The sequence below is a fragment of the Tetrahymena thermophila genome (genome assembly GCF_000189635.1).
Source record: "Tetrahymena thermophila SB210 genomic scaffold scf_8254788, whole genome shotgun sequence".
In the NCBI taxonomy this organism is placed as follows: Eukaryota; Ciliophora; class Oligohymenophorea; order Hymenostomatida; family Tetrahymenidae; genus Tetrahymena; species Tetrahymena thermophila.
Window position 1 is genome coordinate 109,319 of NW_002476544.1, and position 18,222 is coordinate 127,540.

The following is an 18,222-nucleotide window of genomic DNA, read 5'->3' on the forward strand; positions in this document are numbered from 1 at the left end:
AATTTAGTTCAGATAAATTTATCAAAAATTTAGTTTGATATAAAAAATATAAAAAGAATATTAGAAAGTTAAAGTATAACTAAGGGAAATAAAGACTAAATAAATAAATAGATTTATAGTATAAGCTAATATTTTATTTAATATATTTGAAAATTAATTTTAATGGGATTATATCCATCTATTGAGTAATTTATTTGAATAATATAATTTAGTTTATTTTAATTTAATCATTTTATATTTTGTTCTATCTATTTATTTTTATCGAATTTAATCCAATTTTTTCAAAAGTGTTTTTATTAAATTAATTAAGTTAATTGAATTTTTTATGTTTTTATTATAAAGGCAGTTAAATCCTTCATTCATTAAATGCTGGAACCCTCACTTCGTTTTGTTAAATTATTATAGAGTTATTTTTGTTTAGTGGACTCCTTACATTTAAGCTATCTCTGATGTACATTAAAGAGGTAATATTAGGAGTTGACTCTGTATGATGCAGTGTTTTTAGACTTGTAATATCTTTTTTAGTTTGACTTTGCATGCTTGAAGGAATTTATGTAGAAGAATTTATAATACTTTTTTGTTCAGCGGACAGGTGATTATTTCCTTATATTTTTCTTTTGCTTCTTAAAATTTGGCTAGCTAGATTTTGCTTTGGTTTTTCAACTAATTGCTAAACCATTAATCTTTTAGAGTATTCCTTGAGCATAGCTCCTCTTTTTACAGATAATTAGTAAACTTCTTTCAGCTTTTAAATTTAATCTTGGATATCATCATTGCCTTATTCATAACCTCCACAACTTTCTGTTTTTAATTCAGTTTCTTAATTTATATATCTTTCACTTTTCTAGCTTTTAAAGTACTACTTCATACTGGCAATAGGTAAATTAGCCAAAGTTTTTTGAGGATACCTATAAAATTTTGATTTAATAATAATAATTTAAGAGAGCTCAACATTTATTAAATAATTTTAAATAAATTACAGTCCTGGTATGTATCCATTCGTTTATTGTAATGTTAGGGTTCTTTTTATTTTATTGTTCGTAAAAGGTATTTGAGCTGAACTCAATTAGTTTAGAGAAGTTTTAAAAGGAGTTACCTCTTGATTTAAAATTTATGTTAGAGAATTAAAATCATCTTAAATATTTTATAGAGAGGATCTATGCTTAGACTAAGACTATAATCTTGTAGTTGCTGACGATGTCATAGTAGAATCTTTATTTGAAGAGGCAAAAGACTTTCTTGTCACTTTACTTGAAGGAAATATTGTTTTTGGGGTTTAAGGAATTATCACACTTTCTTCTGTGCGAGAAGTTAGATTGTATGAAGTTTAATCCTTGCATAATATTACTCCTCCTTTAATCAACTGAGAAGGTTGAGGTAATTCATAATTTTCTTAATTCTATTGCTATTTTTCATAAAGAGAATTTCTTTTTTAATTAATAGCTTTTATAGAATGTTAATTTTAAAACTCGTTCACTGATTTATTGTTATTCATACTGTTATTTTATTTTAATACTTCCATTTAGTTTTCCTTTAAGTTTATAGATTAGTGAATTCTTTTCTCCTGAAATTCTATTCTAACTTTGCTTTCTTCTATGAGCATTTAGTATTCTTTAACACTTAATATTTGCTTGAGTTTCTTTTAAAAAAATATTTATTTATTATTAAAATTTTAATTTAAAATGTTTAAAAATTCATAAATAAATAATTGAATATGTCAAAAATATTTATAAAATCTTTTGTATATTAAGCAAGAAAGCAATTAATTTAAGAAAACAATTAATTATGATTGAATTTTTTTGAATCTTTCAAATAATCTAAAATCCTTTTAAATTTCCTTAAATGAGTTTTTTAGAAATATTTGCAAAAAATAAAATTTTTTTCATCTTTTCAAGAATAATTTTCAGATATATAAATGAAGAAGGTTTTGGTTTAATATTATATATTGAAATCTAATTACTTCACCTTTAAATTATTGCATAAATAAAATATTGATTTTATTATTTTAAAATTAAATAATTTATGCATATTTATAATAAATAAATACCTTTATATCAATTATATAGATCTCACTAGTTACAGAAGAGCATTTAGCTTGTGTCTCTCTTAAACTTTTTTCATTTATTATTTCATATTCTCCAAAGTAAGAATTAGAGCCTACTTTAGAAATTGTGATGTTTTTTTATATTTAATTCTATCGCTTTAATGATTATTTCAAATTAATTGCACCATCTGTTGATTTTTCAATGATATATTTATTTTCGTCTTTAGTCATTTTAAAATTACTGTTCCTATTGATCAAGTTATTTTTAAAGTATTAAGGCTCAGTTTAATCTTCTTTTATGATATATTTTTTAGAGATTTCAACTTCACCACGATGAACTAAGTAAAGTTTATCAGCACTATCTTTTTAAGAGTAGATTATTTATTTACAAGAAAAAACTTCTATTCTAAAGTGATATAAAAGTTGTAACAAAGAGAATTTGCTTAAATCTCTAAAAAATGAGAAATTATGCAAAAACTAAATTTAATCTTCTAAAATTTTAGCTTTATAAATGCTAAAAACTTTGTTGAATCCTTCTTTACTAAGACTCATAAAATGAGTATCTTCTTTTAAAAATATTGTGGCCGTTCTAAATTAAAATTAATAAAATTCAGCTTAAAAAAATTATTATTAAAATTTAAACAATAAAATAAATTATTAAAATTTATAAAAATTAATAGAATTAATAAAAAAAATAATTCTTATTTAAATAAACTAAACAAAATGAATTAATTTAATTTAATTTAAATTTTTTAAATATAATCAAAACTAAAAATCATAATATTAAATTACCTGCCTTTGTTTGTCATTAAAGCTATTTCACCAAAGCTTTCTCCTGGTCCTATTTACTTAACAGCCTTGAAATCAGGGAATTTTTTTCTCATATATTCTTCATCTGTAAGAGCTTGTTCTTCTCTAATTTCTTCCAGAAAAGTTTAAGCCATTCCAAGCTTTGCAAAAAATGCAAATGTTTTCTTTTTAGCTGTTATGTTTTGGCTTTTTATATTAGAAAGGTAAATTAAATTATATTGATTTACATTTAATAAATTTGGCATCCAAAAAATTGAGATTTATTCATTTATTTAGCTTATTATAATATATATTGACTAAATTTGAATATTAGCAGATGTAATCAAAAATTTTTTAATTAAAAAAGAATTTTTAATAGGCAAATAAAAGCTATCCATGAAAATAAATAAATAATCAAATAAATAAATAGCTAATAATTATCAAAATATCCAGCAAAATAAATGAGTAATATAATTCTTAATTTATCTTTCTATCTAAGCTTAAAAAGAAATAAATGTCGAAATAAGATTTATTAAGTTTATACTTAATCTGGATTAAAAACAAGGAATATTTTAAAAATAATGAAAAGAAGTAATCGATTTACAGTACTTTAAGAAACTTCGGATTATCTTCTTTTTCGAGTTACTCTTACTAATTTGAAGATCTATTCGATTAAGGAGAGTGAGGACGATTTTATTAAAGATTTAAACTTCTATTGCATGATCTTTGCTCTTCACTCAGCTAACTATCAGGCAATAAGCAATATACTGAACCTGTTAATAAAATAAAAATTATTTCTTGATTAGTTAAGTAATTTATCTGGAAATTTTCGTTCACTTGAATTAAAAAGTTGATTAATATAACGAAAAGTAGTATTAAATATTAATTTATTTATATATATACCCTTCAAGACTATGTAGTATTTATCTCCTTAGTCACCTGTTTAATATATAAATAATTTAACCAAATTTCAGCATACAAATAATATTTAAGGTACCATAATTAAAGAGGACTGTTCTGCGTGGATAAAATTCATGCTTTAGCTGCTTAAATAAGTTGCTTGAGATCAATGAATCAGAAGCCATGCCTGGATTCTACTTAAAGATGCTGATGTTTTGGATTACCTATTGCAAGAAACGCATTTCCAAATTGTTTTTAATCTGCTTTCTAAGAATGTAAATAGCCAGCTTTATAATAAAAAAATACGATTTGTTTAAACTCCAAGCCTTTCATGTAATATTTTGTCAAAACTTAATTTTGTTCTTAACATTTTAAGTAAGCATTGATTATAATTGATTTCATTAAAAATTTAAACAAAAAAAAACTATTTTTATATTCAGTTTAAAGATTTGAATAAGCTTTTACATTAGCTTCAGCTGAATTTCGAAGATCTATTTCCTTTTTATTGAATATTTAGTATAGTGCTTTCTCTTTTTCAGAGAGATTTTATCCTTAATCTTTGCTCTCTAAAGCGCGCAATAAACCTGCAGAATCCAAAGAACCTCTTTGCAAGAAGTTGCTTGTTTCCTTTTCAAGGTTGATTTTTTGTGCTCCTATAATACTGACAAAGGGAAGCTGCTTTCTTTAAATCTGTTCAGCATTAGTTTCTAAATCAGGGTATTCTGATTAACTAGCTTTTAATTGGGAGAGTTTAGCAACCAATTTATTCATATTGATTTTGTTTTTTAGCTGTGAATGTAAATTAATTGATTAAATTAATAGCAAGAGTATTAATCAATTGCTAATTGTTTGATATTGTTACTAAACAAATTTCTAAATTGATTAATTAATAATAATTGATATTTTAGAGCATCATCAGCAGCTTATCATTAATAAAAACACAAATAGAATTCATAAGAGTCAAAAATTTGTCTTGGCGATTTATTAATTTTATGATTATTTAATCACAGAATTTGAAAACTTTCACTTAATATCAAATAACTGATTTGAATTTTATTATAATTTACAATATTCTATTTGTATTTGAGGTAAAAAAACGAAAGAGAAAATAAAAAATAAGTGAATTCATATTTTTTTACTTATTTTTATTTAAATATTCAAACTTTTAAAAAAATCTTATGTTCATAAATAGTTAATCAAAAAAACCAAATTTATTTTTAAAATAAAAAATTAGAATTTCTGATTATTATTCTTTAAACAGTGAAACATAGTCCATTAGTTATAATTTAAATTTTGTCTTTAAAAAAATATTACTTAAGAATAGACAATTTAATTAATTAATTTTTTTAAAGTGTAAATTTGATTTTAGAGTGATTAATTTAAAACTAATATTTTGAGCAGTTTTTATATTGAATAAGTGTCAGACATTATAAGTCCAATCAATTTACTTTAATGGCTTATAATAAAATAATTTTTTATTTATACTAAAAAATAAGGTTTATGTTGTTTTATTAGAATGATTTACAAATATAATTATTTTTTTTGTAATCCTTATATTATCTATCTTCCTTAGTATTAAATACTGTAAGACCTCTAAACTTAAAAGTTGAAATGAAAAGTTTTATGAATTCATAAAAATTATATAAGGATGAAGAATAAAATTTTTGTAAATAAAAGTAATTTAATGGAAATAGTGTAGATACCTATATATAATATAACGCAAATAATATAATCAAACAAATAAATAAAATTTGTTTGCATAATTATTTAAATATATCTTTATAACAATATTCTTTAGATAATGTAATTAATTTGATAGACAAAATAAATCATTTTTTTAAAGCAGCTTTTTGCTATTTTCAGGTAATTTATTTATTCATTTTTAATAAAGATTATAATTAATGTAAAGTGCGAATAGTTTAATGTAAAAAATTTAATAAATAATGTTTTATGGTTCATATCACAAATTTGATTATTTCTTGAGCTTTACTTACTTAATATATTTGAGATTTTTATTTATTAAAATATTCAATAAATATTTTCATATTCTCTAAATTTTTTCTTAAATATTTTCTGAGGACATTTAAAATATTTTGCTGGGCTGAGTTTAGAATTTCCAGTTAGAAAACTAAAGTTACTTTCTAATTTACAAACCCAAGAACTTATTTTTGTCAGTAAAAATGTTTTCTTGCTAGCTTCTTAAATCAATGTTCAAGTTTTTTCTGTTATCGAGTATCAAGCTCGAAGTCATACCATATGGTCCTTTTTTTTCCTACAAATATTCTTTTTGACTCTTTTTGCTTAAAAGAACTCCAGAGTTCTAATAAAATGACATGCCTGTTTGAGCATTCTTTTTCCTTTAATTGATCAAACTAGATGGACTTTTAATAAACTACTCACCTTCAAACTTATTAGTTTGATCAGATAGAGGATTATTTTTTTTGCTAGAAACACTCATTATTGTTGCATCGATACTTAGAATATTCTTAGTCTGCTCATGAATCGAGCTTGTGTTTTAAATTTTGGTCAAAAATTCTTTCTGTTTTTTAATTTTGCTATCATTCAAATACTCTAAGGATTCTCCTGCATTATTATAAATAAAATTATCTATATTCTATTGATTTTTATAGGCTTTTTCTTGGTATTTGTTAGTTGCTGTCAAGGTTTTCAGCTAAGGCAAACTTTTCTAAATATCTTGATGATATGAAGCTCCTCTGATTAATTTCTAACTATTAAATTTACGGATTTTAGATTAGCTTTGTTAGGCTTCCTTATCAGATTATAAGTAATTAGTTATCTGTTTCTGATCTTCGCAAATTTTTGCTTTCGAATTTCTTTTACAAATAATGTTTGTTGTTGACTATGAGCTATTCTTTGAGAATTAATTTGTTTTTTGTCTATTCAATTGTTTTTTGTTAGCGTTTTTTGCTGAAAGCACGATACTTGTTTCATTTATTGACTGTTATGATTCTTACTTTTCGTCGCTTTGATATGTAGGATTGAGATCTGGAAGAGTAAAATCTTTCATTAATTCAGTAAAAAATGTGTTAGCTGGTTGCTAAACAAAAGATTTTCTCTTTGGTGTTGCATCCATAATTATAATTCCATTTGATAATCTAGCTTAGCGAACTTTTTGAGTAACTATATTATATTTTTCATTTGTATATTCATTTTTATCAAAAGAGGTGTTCTCTGCAATACTGATTAATTTTTATGAGTTTGATTGTTCTTACTAAGGAGATTTGTGAAGATCTAGTTATTGCTTAAACTTCATTAACTCATGAATTGGAGTTGTAGCTATGTTTATCTCATTGTAGCAGAATGATTTTGTCCTCTGTAAGTTTAATTTTCCCTAGCTAGGTGTTGACACATTCAAAGGAATCACATCATTTGACGAAATTTTTTCAAGTGCAGAAGGAGGACCTAAAATAGCAGAGTCTTTTTTTTATAAAAAGAATATTTAAGAATTCTGCTTAGAAATCTTAGGAGTGAGCTTATCATTAATTTGCTATCCGTTTGATTACTGTTCTTTTAGAGGCTTTAGCTTCTCTTTTTAGTAGTTTAAATAGCTTGGTTTCTGAAGCTATTGCTCTTTCCAATTAGATTTAACTTTCACATCATCCTTAAATTTTTAGAACTAATCATGGTATCTCAAAAATCCAAAAAGTTTCTACATTTTTAAGGTTAAATTTATAAATAAAAATAAGCTGTAAAAATATGTTAAAATTTGTTAATTTAAATAAAATAATAAATTTTTTTCTTTTAATAATTAAAATGAAAAATATTTCTTATAAAAATTGAATAATAATATTTAATCTTTTGAATGATTTACTTTTTTTTCTATAATTAATATTTAAGACTCCGTTTAGCACTATGCCTGTGAAATACGGGAAGGTAGCTTTTAGAAAATTTCTTCGTCTCCAAAGTAGCAGTTAGGACCTAAAAGTACAAGAGGGACTCTCTTAGATTAATTGATTTTTTTCTCTTTTTTTTGCTTAGAAATATTCATAGATGCAAAAACATCTTCTTCATTAAGCTGCAAGTACTCCTGTTACACTTCTTCTTCTTTTGCTATTTTGCTTATTTGTACTTCGCCTTTTCTTATGAAAAATATGAAGCAACTTGGATCGTTTTCTGTATAAATTATATTCTTCATATTAAATTTCTCTTCTTTCATGTAATGCCATAGAGAAAGGAGCTAAGATGTAGGAATATTCTTAAAGAAAGAAAATTGCCTCAAATACTCAACTCTTTCATTGAAAACGAATTCCCTATAAGCTCCCATAATTTGATCAAAGCCTTCTTTAGACAAGCACATGAAATGAGTATCTTGTTCACAAACCATAGTAGCAGTTCTTTAAATATATTAAAAGAAAATAATTAACACACAAAGACATTTTTGTTTTATTTTACAAATAAAAATTTAGTGTTATAAATTAAATTCCTTATTTAATTTTTAAAAAGCATAGAATTTATTTTAATCTTCAATAAAATTAAATTTGATTATAAATATTCATTTATTTATTTACCTCTTTTCTTTTGTTAATAAGGCAATTTCTCCAAACGCTCCTCCGTTGCTATAAGTTTTAACTAGCTTCATGTTTGGATATTGATGCTCTAAAAAATCTTAGTCTTCATCTCTCTTTTTGTGTTCTCTGAGGAGAGCTATTGTACGGGACTCGCTCATGGTGTTAGACCTAATTACAAAGAAATAAATTTTAAATTTTATTAATTTAAATCTGAGATGATAAATTAAATTAAAAAATAATCTACTTTCTAAATAAAATTTTTTTGGGCAGTTAAGAATTTGGTGCGTTTGAAGAATTTCCTTAAGAATTAATTTGATTCTGAACTTCTTTAATTTTAATGAAAAAAAATTAATGTTATTAATTTATTTATTTGTAGGATTTATTTATAAATACTTCTTTCATATGAAATTTACTGATTATCAACATTCTAATTTGCCTTCTAAAATTTCTAATTATATTCAGTTGAGTGATCTGAAGGTTTGCTATTATTTGTAAATAAATCATCATCTTAATCATCGCCTTTATCATCTTTCTTCAAATCTGGAATTAAGCAATGTACTGATCCTAAATTGTATATGAAAGCATTTAAATAAAAATGCCAAATTATTGAAACAAACTATTTTACCTTTTAGTACAATGAAATAACTCCCTCCTTTGTCGCCTATTTATTTGATTAAAATTAAATTATAAAATTAGTTTTTTTAAAAACAGCATAAAAATTTAAGCTGGTCAATCAATCAATAAACAAACAATCTATGCGAAATATTATAGAACAATAACCTCTTAATTTTAATTAACATAAATAATACTAATAAATAAACAAACTCTTTTTAAAAAAATCATATTATTTCTCTCTATTTAATTTTACCTACACGAAAGACGCATTCATTTTTCTTATAAAAGCGATATTTAATATTGTTAAGAATTATTCTTGAACAGTTTGCCTTAACATCCTAGTGCTTTTGAAATATGTCCAGACCTTCAATTATCTTAAGTAGAAATTCTATTTCGAGCTAATTTTTGACAGCCTTTCTGCAAATATAAATAGCCATCTATGTATTTTAAAATATTTTATATAGCATTTAAATATTATAAATAGTTATTTGTATAATAATCGCTATGTAATTCAATGCTTTTGCTTTGTTATAAAAAATGGCTCAATTAATCTTAATTTCTACATTTGAATCTTCTTCGTTTTAAAGATTAACAGTGTTTTTATCCAATATTTCTAATAAAAGCTAATTTTTGTGATTCAGTTCATCAGGAATAACTTTATCTTTCTTCTTCATTGCATCCACCAAGTGGTCTGTGTCGAGAGATCCTCTCTTCATAAATGTTGCCGTTGCTTAGGCGTAGTCAAACATTTTCTCCTTTAAAACTAATCTGTTATTTTTCCTTATTCTTCTTATTTTTTTCTATTTATTTTTTGAAAAAATTAATTGACTATCTAATTAATTAATTGGTAATTACCAGCTATTTTTTCAATGTAGATTCTATGAATATTTATTAAGCTAAAGCAAAAATATGTGTTATTAAGCTTGTATTCACTTATATTTCTAAAATTAAATTTATTAATTTGATTGTCGACATGAAATGCGAGAATAAGAAACACACATAAACAAACATAATTAAGTTAAAAATAAATTGATTTATGCTTTATTATGTTTATTCAGCTGATATTAAAAGTTTATAAATAAAAATAAAAAGTAGAATTTTTAATATTTTAATGTTTGAATAAGAATTTTGACATCTAGTAAAATTAAAATTTTCCATGTTTGACAAAAAGTATTATTATCATTTTATGCAAAAAATAAAACAAATTAATAATTAGCTACAAACAGCTTTTAAAAATATCAAAAGAATTAATCAGCTGTCCGCAATCAACTTAAATATGTTATTACTGAAGTTCTATTCTAATTTGATAACAAAATAAATAATTAATAATTATTATTGATGTATTTTTCAGTTATTTTAAATAATTAATAAAAAGGTTTGGTTTTTATGTTATTTTTAATTTTCCAGTAATTATAAAAAATTATTGTAATTTGCGCTGGCGAAAGCAATTTTCTGGCAATTTTTAAATAAATAAATAAACAAACAAACAAAAATCTTCATCACTCAGCTTAACTTTACTTTTTAGTTTTTTAAAAATTGATCATATTTTAAGTAATAAACAAAAAATTAAATCCACATAATTATTTATGTTTTGTGTGTTGTTTGCCTGGCAATATTTTTTTCTACTAAACAAAAAACACTCACAAATAAATATCTTTTCATTTAGTTAGATATATATATTTATATAAAGTAAACTATGTAATTTGATTTTTAATAATTATTTATAAAGTAATCTAAATCATCTCTCTATCTCATTTATATATATATAAACATTTCATTTATATGAGCAAGTTTAGAATAGAATCTAAATATATAATTCTACTCTATAGAAGCTTTATGAAAAGCTGAGTGAACTTTAATTAATATTATAAAGATAAGTTAGTTAATTCCAGTATGTTTTATAATAAATAAATAAGATAACTTAGCTTCTTATAGATCTATTTAGTGTGGAAATAACTACAATTCCTCATAATTTTTATATTTATTTGTGAACAAAATTTAGTTAGTCAAGTTTATATTTAAATTGATTATTCAATTTAACTTAAAACAATTGCTTCAAATCACTTTACCTCTATTAGAATTTTTATGTTTTTTAAAAAGCTAATTCAACCTTATTATCATAATGTATTTTTTTATTATTTCAACTCCATATTTTAATAGTAGTGTCATCACTTGCGCTGATAAATTACTTATTAGATATTCTTAATATACTACAAACTGTTTATCTGTGTGCTTTTAAAGTTTTTAGACATTGGGAGCGATACCAGTTCCATATTTTGATAGTGCAATCTAGACTTCCACTAGCTATTTCATGATATCCTAATTTTTCTATCGAGTAAATAGCAGAGGTATGTCCACTTAAATTTCTGTATTCTTCTCCGTCTTTCCATTTCCAAATTTTTAGCAACTGATCAGAACCACCAGAAGCAATAACTTCACTTGATATAACTTTAACTACCTTGATTTAGCCAAAATGTCCAGCAAGTTCCTTTACTTAATTTCCTTTCTTATAGTCCCAAATTGTTAAATTCTAATCAGAAGAACCACAAACAATCATCGATTAGCTTTTTATTTAAAAATGTAATTTAAACTTTAAAATAAATGATAAATTAATCTTAAAACCAAATCTTAAACTAAAATAAATTTATTTTTACTCTATTAAATCTAAAGAATTTATAACTTCTGTATGAGTGTTTATTTCTTTAACCAAATCTCCATTTGATATGTTCCAAATTCTAATATAAGAATCACCTCCTCCTGTTGCAATTAGTGAATTATTAATTTTTTTAATACAATCTACTGTTAGCTCATGAGCCTCTTAAATAATTCTAACACACTTTTTATTCCTCCAATTCCATAACTATATTATATTTTAATAATAAATAAATGACTTGAAATAATAATCTCATTTTTATTATTAAAAAATTTATAATTTTATAAAAATCATTAATTTATTTTTAGTATTATATGACGATATATTTATTCTTAGAATCTCTATTGTTAATTTTGTTGATAATTTAGTAATTAATTATCTGATAAATCAAAAGTTCTATTTAATTTAATTAAATTAATTAATTATAATCTAAGTATATCATAAATTATCTCATATTTATAAGCTTGGTGTATCTTACTTAATCCACACAATTTGATGCAAGCAATTTTATTAAAAATAATCAGTTCTATTATAAAAAATATATATTTATTTACATAAGCATTTCCATCAGGACCACCGCACATCAGTAGATTTTTGCCTATAACTTCTAAAGAAGTTATCTGTTATTGAGTCTAAATTCTGCTAACAGGCTGGTTACTATTATTTTGGATGTTCCAAACAACTATATCTTAGTCAGAACTTGCAGAAGCAAAGTAATTTGAAGATATTAAAACCAGCTTATTAACATGGTGTTTGTGAAACATCAATACTTTTTCTTGGAAACTAAACTCATCTAAGGGGAAGGCTAACTTGTTTTCTCTTAAGTTCGAAATCAAGCTATTCAGATTTTGTTTTGTGAAATTCTCTAATTTGCTCTATAAATCATCGATTTAGTAGAAAATTTCATACTTTTTTGTGTTGTACATTTGCTGGTCTTTATAAATTATTTTATCCAATTTCTTTGCATTAAGCTTTCTTAAATTTTCTATAAGATCTTTTGTTATTGTCTCTTCATCATTTTATTAAGGTGTAGTATTGTTATATAGCTATTGTCTAATAGAGTTTCTATGCTTTTGTAATTTTATTGACTATAACTCTTGAATTGTGTCATCAATATTTTTTAAATCAAATGCTTTAGAAATTTCATTATCTAATATTTCAAAAATTTAGCTAGCGCATGCATCTAGCTTACTGACAATATGATTTCTCATTACTTCAAATTTATCCCTCACCTGCTACTACATGTTGTTTAAGTTCTTTGCAATATTTAATTTATTAAGGATTGATTCCTTATCTTAATGCAATCTCTACAATAACTAATTTTTAAGTACATATTAATGCCCTTCATGAAATTAACCTTGACTAACACATTACTCACACACTTGCTAATACTTATATTCACAATCCTCCTCTACGCAATAAAAGGGATTTTCACTTTGTAAATGCTCACATTAGAATACATATGTTTAATTCGATATAATAACTTCTGTTGTCATAATAGCTTGCTTGCTTACTTGATTAATAATAAATAATATGCTATTATTATATTATATTAAAATTATCAATTTATCTAAACATAAAAATATTGTATTTTAATGTTAGAAATGATAGATAAATTGATAAATAAAGTTCTTTGAAAAAGTAGAATATATTTAATTAATTTTTTTAAAAGTAACCAAAGTAAATTAAATGAATAAATGCTAAAAAATTATATCATTTTAAAAGTCTAACTAATTAATAACACACCTGTTTTAAAAAATATAGATTTTATTTAGTTTATTCTTGCTCTAAAAATAGCTATATATCTTTAAATTAATATTGTAAGAAAAATAAGTTCTAGAAATCAATCAATCAATGAATTGAATTAAAATTATCTATTTTAATTATAAAATGAGTAAATTTAGTTTATTTAGAGTTATGCTTATTTCTCCTTTACTAAAAAACCCTTTAAATTTATAATTTATATGAAATACTATTTAAAATACTTTTTGTATTAAAATTAAATTTAATTTTTTCTTAAATAATATTTTAAATACTATTTTCATATTTAAGTCTTTAATACAAATAAATATTTTTGGTTGTAATTTCAATGAAAATCTAAAAAAGATATTCTGATTATATGATCAAAATTAAAATAGTCTTAGTAAATCTTAGAAAAACTTTAATGATAGAATTTTTAAATACAAATTCTGTTATGTTTTAATGGACTTATAAATATATTGTAAATCGTTTGTTTTAATTAATTTATTTTAGTTACTAACATCTTTTAAAATTACTGTTTTTAATAAAAAAATATTTAAAAAATTAATATGAGAAAATCTAAGTGAATATTTGAGAAACTACAATAAAATAATTTGAAGTCCGCTTCATTTTTATACTTAAAATATTTATCTTTATTATTTAAAATTAATTTTATCTTTTAATATAAATAATTTTTATTATAAATTACTGTGCTAATAGTTAATTTAATAAATTAAATGTAAAGTTAAATTATTTATCTATTTATGTTAAATTTCCGTTTATAAAATTAAAATGTTAGTTTGATCTTAATTTTTTTAAATTAGATAAAAAATGTTTTCAAACTAGAGAAAATGGAAAAATGAAAAGACTTAATTGACATTTTTATACTTTATATGAAATGTCCAAAAATTATGTATAAGGATGAATTTCATCAAGTTAATTATAACTTACAGAAAAAATTCTTATGATTTTTAACAACGTCAAAATTCTCGTTCTAGTCTTTAAGATAAATATTTATGGCATGCGCCAATCAAAATGTCTAATTACGAAATTAATTTATAGCCAAACAATAAAAAAATATCTTAATAATAATTGAAAAGAAAAGAAATTGATTTGAAATACTACAGCAAAGTGCATACTGCTTTAATTGATTTGAATAAAAGCAGAGTTGAGTTAATTTTTAATAATTTCGAAAATACTAAAAGAATAAATAAAGTCAATTAAGAAGGAGAAATCGTTCTTTATTGATTTATATATGATAAATTTTACAACTAAATTTTTTAACAAGATAATAAAATAAGTCTTTACTCTACTAATAATACTTTTAACAAATTCGATATTTTTTTAATTAAAAGCTATTTAGTGTGTTTATTTTGACAAATTAATTTAATATATTATCAATAGTTATTTAGAAACAAACATTAAAATTTAGTTAAATACATATATACATAGATAAATAGCTGATAGTTAGATAATCATATTAATTATAAGGCGATTTCAGCCTGTAAATATTATTTTGAAGCAGAGGAGTAAACGATAAGAAATACTTCAATATTTGCAATATAAACATACATAATCAATAAATAAATTCATAGATATACCTTTTTAAAACCAAATTTGTTCATTATGTGTTGGGATTAGATCTTAGTAGAAGGCAAAACAATACGAAAGTGGTTAATTATTGGAGTTAGTATTACGCTTGGGATTACCATTTATTCTCTATTTTTGATAAGTAGGTCATACGTAAATTACACATTTTCTCCTGATATTGATGACTTAATGAGCAACTGGTAGAAAAATGTATGATTTAAATTGATTTAATTATTTATTTGGCTGAGAAGTCTTGTATAAAGCAATAAATTTAACATTTTTATTAGACTAATTATCTTTCAATCTAATTAAAGTAGAACAACTAAAATGAACTCAAAGTTTAAACAAAATAAACAAACTAAATGAACTTTAAAAATCCTTAAATACCTATTCAAATTTTCAATAAAAAATGTCTGCAAAATTATCTATTCCAAATTATTATTCAATTAATATTTAAAATGTCTATTTTAGTTATTTAACAACCTTTTATTAAACTAAATATAGCCAATTTCCAATTTCTTGGATGGAAGTAATTGCAGTGAGTATTTGAGTAACTATAATTGGCCTGGATTAAGATCAGGATGTGACTGCTCAGCTAGTAATCCATAATATTCAAAACAGATTACATTTTTTTCGTGCACTGCAGATTAACTAGCTAATAAATGTGTAAATGTAAACAACTAAGATCCTTCTATATTTAATACTTGGCCTACCAGTTCCAATACAAATATTATGTTTAAGGAATGCATTTTTCGTTTAGCAGGATAAAATTTTATTAATTCAAATTAAGTGTCTTCTACTTCAAGTTGTAGCAGCATTACCTAGAATAATATTGAGTAATAGCGAACAAAATGTGGATTCAGCAGCTCTACTAATACCAAAGGATATTAAATGTGTTTAACTTAATGTCCTGTTATAAGCTTGCTAAGTTAAACAAACTCGAATAAACCAGAATATAATAGCAGATTATCGGGATCAATAAAATCAACTTTCTTTTATACAACTAGCAGCTATCAAGAGTAGGAGTATCCTTTAGTGGATCTTGTTACACAGATTCCGACAGTTTGCATGTACAAAAAAGATAGAATTAATGTACTAAATCTAAATTATTAAAACGCCTAATATAATTCAAATTGGTAATATAATTTGTAAAGCGTGTACTTGACTGATAACTGTATATAAGAAGACACTAGATATTTTCCAATAGCATAAATGCCAATCAGTGAATACATATACTTACAATAAAATGGTATTAATACCATTGCAAGCTATCCAGGGTATCCAACAAATTCTTACATCACCCTTTATGGAAGGAGAATTATATCCTGGAGTGAAAACTGCAGAGAGAAGAACCTCTTAAATCAGTTTGTATCATTTTACAACAACTAAAATTAATAAGTATTACTTAGATTTGTTGCATTGATGCTATAAATTTCTATGGTGATAATAACTAGTATCATTTTAATTGCTACTATATGTGAGATAGGGTGGAGACTAAAATCTTAATGCTGTTGCAGGTATTAGTCGCCAGACTGTTTAGTAATTTTTTGTAGAAAGAGTTAATTAACAAATAATGAGGTGTCAATAACTGACTATTGGAGACTTTATGATCCTTGCTATGTCATTTGGTTCTTCCTTTATATCATTGCATAAATAAGCTGCTTCATAATAACAATAATATTTGCTGCCTAAACTAATATAGATTAAAGCTAAATCAAAAATATCAGTTAGGCCAAGTGCTCTGATGACCTAACAAACTCTATCTTTATTTAACTCAGTAACGATATTAGCAACGATGTTTGGCCTAGTGACTTAATTCTGCTTATTCTTTATCCTCTTTTTCTGGTATTTTAAGCCTTAATTTTTTTATTTTTATGGAGAGTTGTCACAAACCACAAACGTGAGTGGTTTATTCAAAAAATGAATAAGAAGTAGCTCACATCTTTATCAAGCAAAGATCCAGTCCTAACATCAGAAGAATCTGAAGAAGAAAACTTTTAAAAAAATCTAATTTAGCAGAAAATAATTGAAAAGCAACGACATTAACAAAATTAAGTCCTCCAAGCAGATTTTATTCAAAGACAAAATTTATTAAATTAAAGTTTGTCTTACTTCAATACGTCTAGAAGCAATGTGACAAATAATGGATAAACATATTAGTATGAATTATCTAGAATTACTTATTTGTAGTAGAACTAATAGAACAGCTTCAATTCTTCTTCCTTCAATGCAAGTTAAACCAAAAATTATAATTCGAACATCCAAAAAACGCAAAATAATTCAAATTAAAACAACGTAAACATTTCTATTCCCAATTCTTTAAATAATACTGTCCATTCAGAACATTTTGGAGGCAGCAACTACTAAAGTAGTTAAGAATCTAAATAGAATCCTCCACCCTAGAATAAAATCAATAATACTAATTCTATTTTCTAAAATATTCAAAAAAAGTAAACGAATCATCTAAGGTCTACTAACCTAACAGCAAATAAAGCAATTAAGCAAAGCTTTCTTCAAGCTGATGCTTTATGAAAATCAAATGAGGTAGGCAGAAAGATGCAATGAATCATGCATGTAAGAATAAGCAGATAGATAAATTGATCAATAAACTCATAAAAATATTAATTCAATTAATAAATAATTTTTCCCTTCAATTTCAATTAATTTTGCAAAATAAATAAATTAAATTAAATTAATTATATAAAATAAAATCTAATTAAAAATAAGAAAATCTTTTAAAAACTTATTAAAGTAAGTTTTGTTATTCTTTATTAAATATACAATCTATATATAACCTTGATGTATTTTATAAAATTAAAACTTAGAAATAGTTATAATTCAATTTTTTGAAATATGAAAAATTATTAACCAATTCCCTATGACTTCCTTACTTCTTACTTGATTTTTAAATTTTTAAAATAATTTAAAATTAAAAAATTGTTGATTATTAATTAAATGCAAAGCATAAATAGGTAATTAATAAAAAATAATTAAATATTATTAATTGAATTTTTTATTCAAAAGTACTCCTTTTAGTATGTGATTTAAAATAAATAATTTTAAAATTAATTATTTGGATAGATTTTTGTCTTAAAATTTATACTTTCAAGCATTTTTTGACCTTAAATTAACTTATTAAAGTAATTTATAATAAATTTCTCGATTGTTAAAGTAGTTTTTGATTAATTTTACTACAGTAAAAAACTTAACTAATTATATAATGGCTTTTAAGATTATATCAATTTGAGTTATAAATGGATACTATGTAAGAAATCCTAAACGAGTAAAGTAAAATAATTGAAAGTGATAATTATATAGCCTGCTGATAAGTTATGTATTAAAGATAGTTGTTACTAATAAAT

The 18,222-nt window shown here is 23.2% G+C and overlaps 5 protein-coding genes across 5 annotated transcripts; 2 read left to right on the forward strand and 3 right to left on the reverse strand. All coding sequences in view use genetic code 6, as the record gives it.

Moving 5' to 3' along the window:
- Window positions 1-355: 355 nt before the first annotated feature.
- On the reverse strand, window positions 356-4,504 carry TTHERM_00259550 (cyclic nucleotide-binding domain protein; the record flags this gene model as incomplete). Its single annotated transcript, XM_001009001.1, has 8 exons — window positions 356-908; window positions 981-1,639; window positions 2,048-2,633; window positions 2,837-3,040; window positions 3,438-3,606; window positions 3,737-3,772; window positions 3,831-4,020; window positions 4,199-4,504. 8 exons carry the CDS (start codon window positions 4,502-4,504, stop codon window positions 356-358), a joined length of 2,703 nt encoding a protein of 900 aa, XP_001009001.1.
- A 1,270-nt stretch (window positions 4,505-5,774) lies between these two features.
- Window positions 5,775-9,626, reverse strand: TTHERM_00259560 (cyclic nucleotide-binding domain protein; the record flags this gene model as incomplete). The annotated part of the gene is made up of 8 exons (XM_001009002.2): window positions 5,775-7,403; window positions 7,566-8,088; window positions 8,263-8,430; window positions 8,507-8,588; window positions 8,656-8,826; window positions 8,888-8,923; window positions 9,131-9,314; window positions 9,441-9,626. The coding sequence occupies 8 exons, from the start codon at window positions 9,624-9,626 to the stop codon at window positions 5,775-5,777; spliced, it is 2,979 nt and encodes a 992-aa protein (XP_001009002.2).
- Window positions 9,627-10,746: 1,120 nt separating this feature from the next.
- On the reverse strand, window positions 10,747-13,069 carry TTHERM_00259580 (WD domain, G-beta repeat protein). The gene is made up of 3 exons (XM_001009004.2): window positions 12,085-13,069; window positions 11,532-11,737; window positions 10,747-11,441 (listed from the first exon to the last, which is right to left on the reverse strand). The coding sequence occupies exons 1-3, from the start codon at window positions 13,024-13,026 to the stop codon at window positions 11,018-11,020; spliced, it is 1,572 nt and encodes a 523-aa protein (XP_001009004.2). The 5' UTR covers window positions 13,027-13,069; the 3' UTR covers window positions 10,747-11,017.
- A 1,122-nt stretch (window positions 13,070-14,191) lies between these two features.
- TTHERM_00259590 (hypothetical protein) lies at window positions 14,192-14,518 on the forward strand (the record flags this gene model as incomplete). The annotated part of the gene is made up of 1 exon (XM_001009005.2): window positions 14,192-14,518. The coding sequence occupies one exon, from the start codon at window positions 14,192-14,194 to the stop codon at window positions 14,516-14,518; it is 327 nt and encodes a 108-aa protein (XP_001009005.2).
- Window positions 14,519-14,896: 378 nt separating this feature from the next.
- Window positions 14,897-17,392, forward strand: TTHERM_00259600 (transmembrane protein, putative; the record flags this gene model as incomplete). The annotated part of the gene is made up of 2 exons (XM_001009006.2): window positions 14,897-15,070; window positions 15,365-17,392. The coding sequence occupies 2 exons, from the start codon at window positions 14,897-14,899 to the stop codon at window positions 17,390-17,392; spliced, it is 2,202 nt and encodes a 733-aa protein (XP_001009006.2).
- Between the last annotated feature and the right edge of the window lie 830 nt (window positions 17,393-18,222).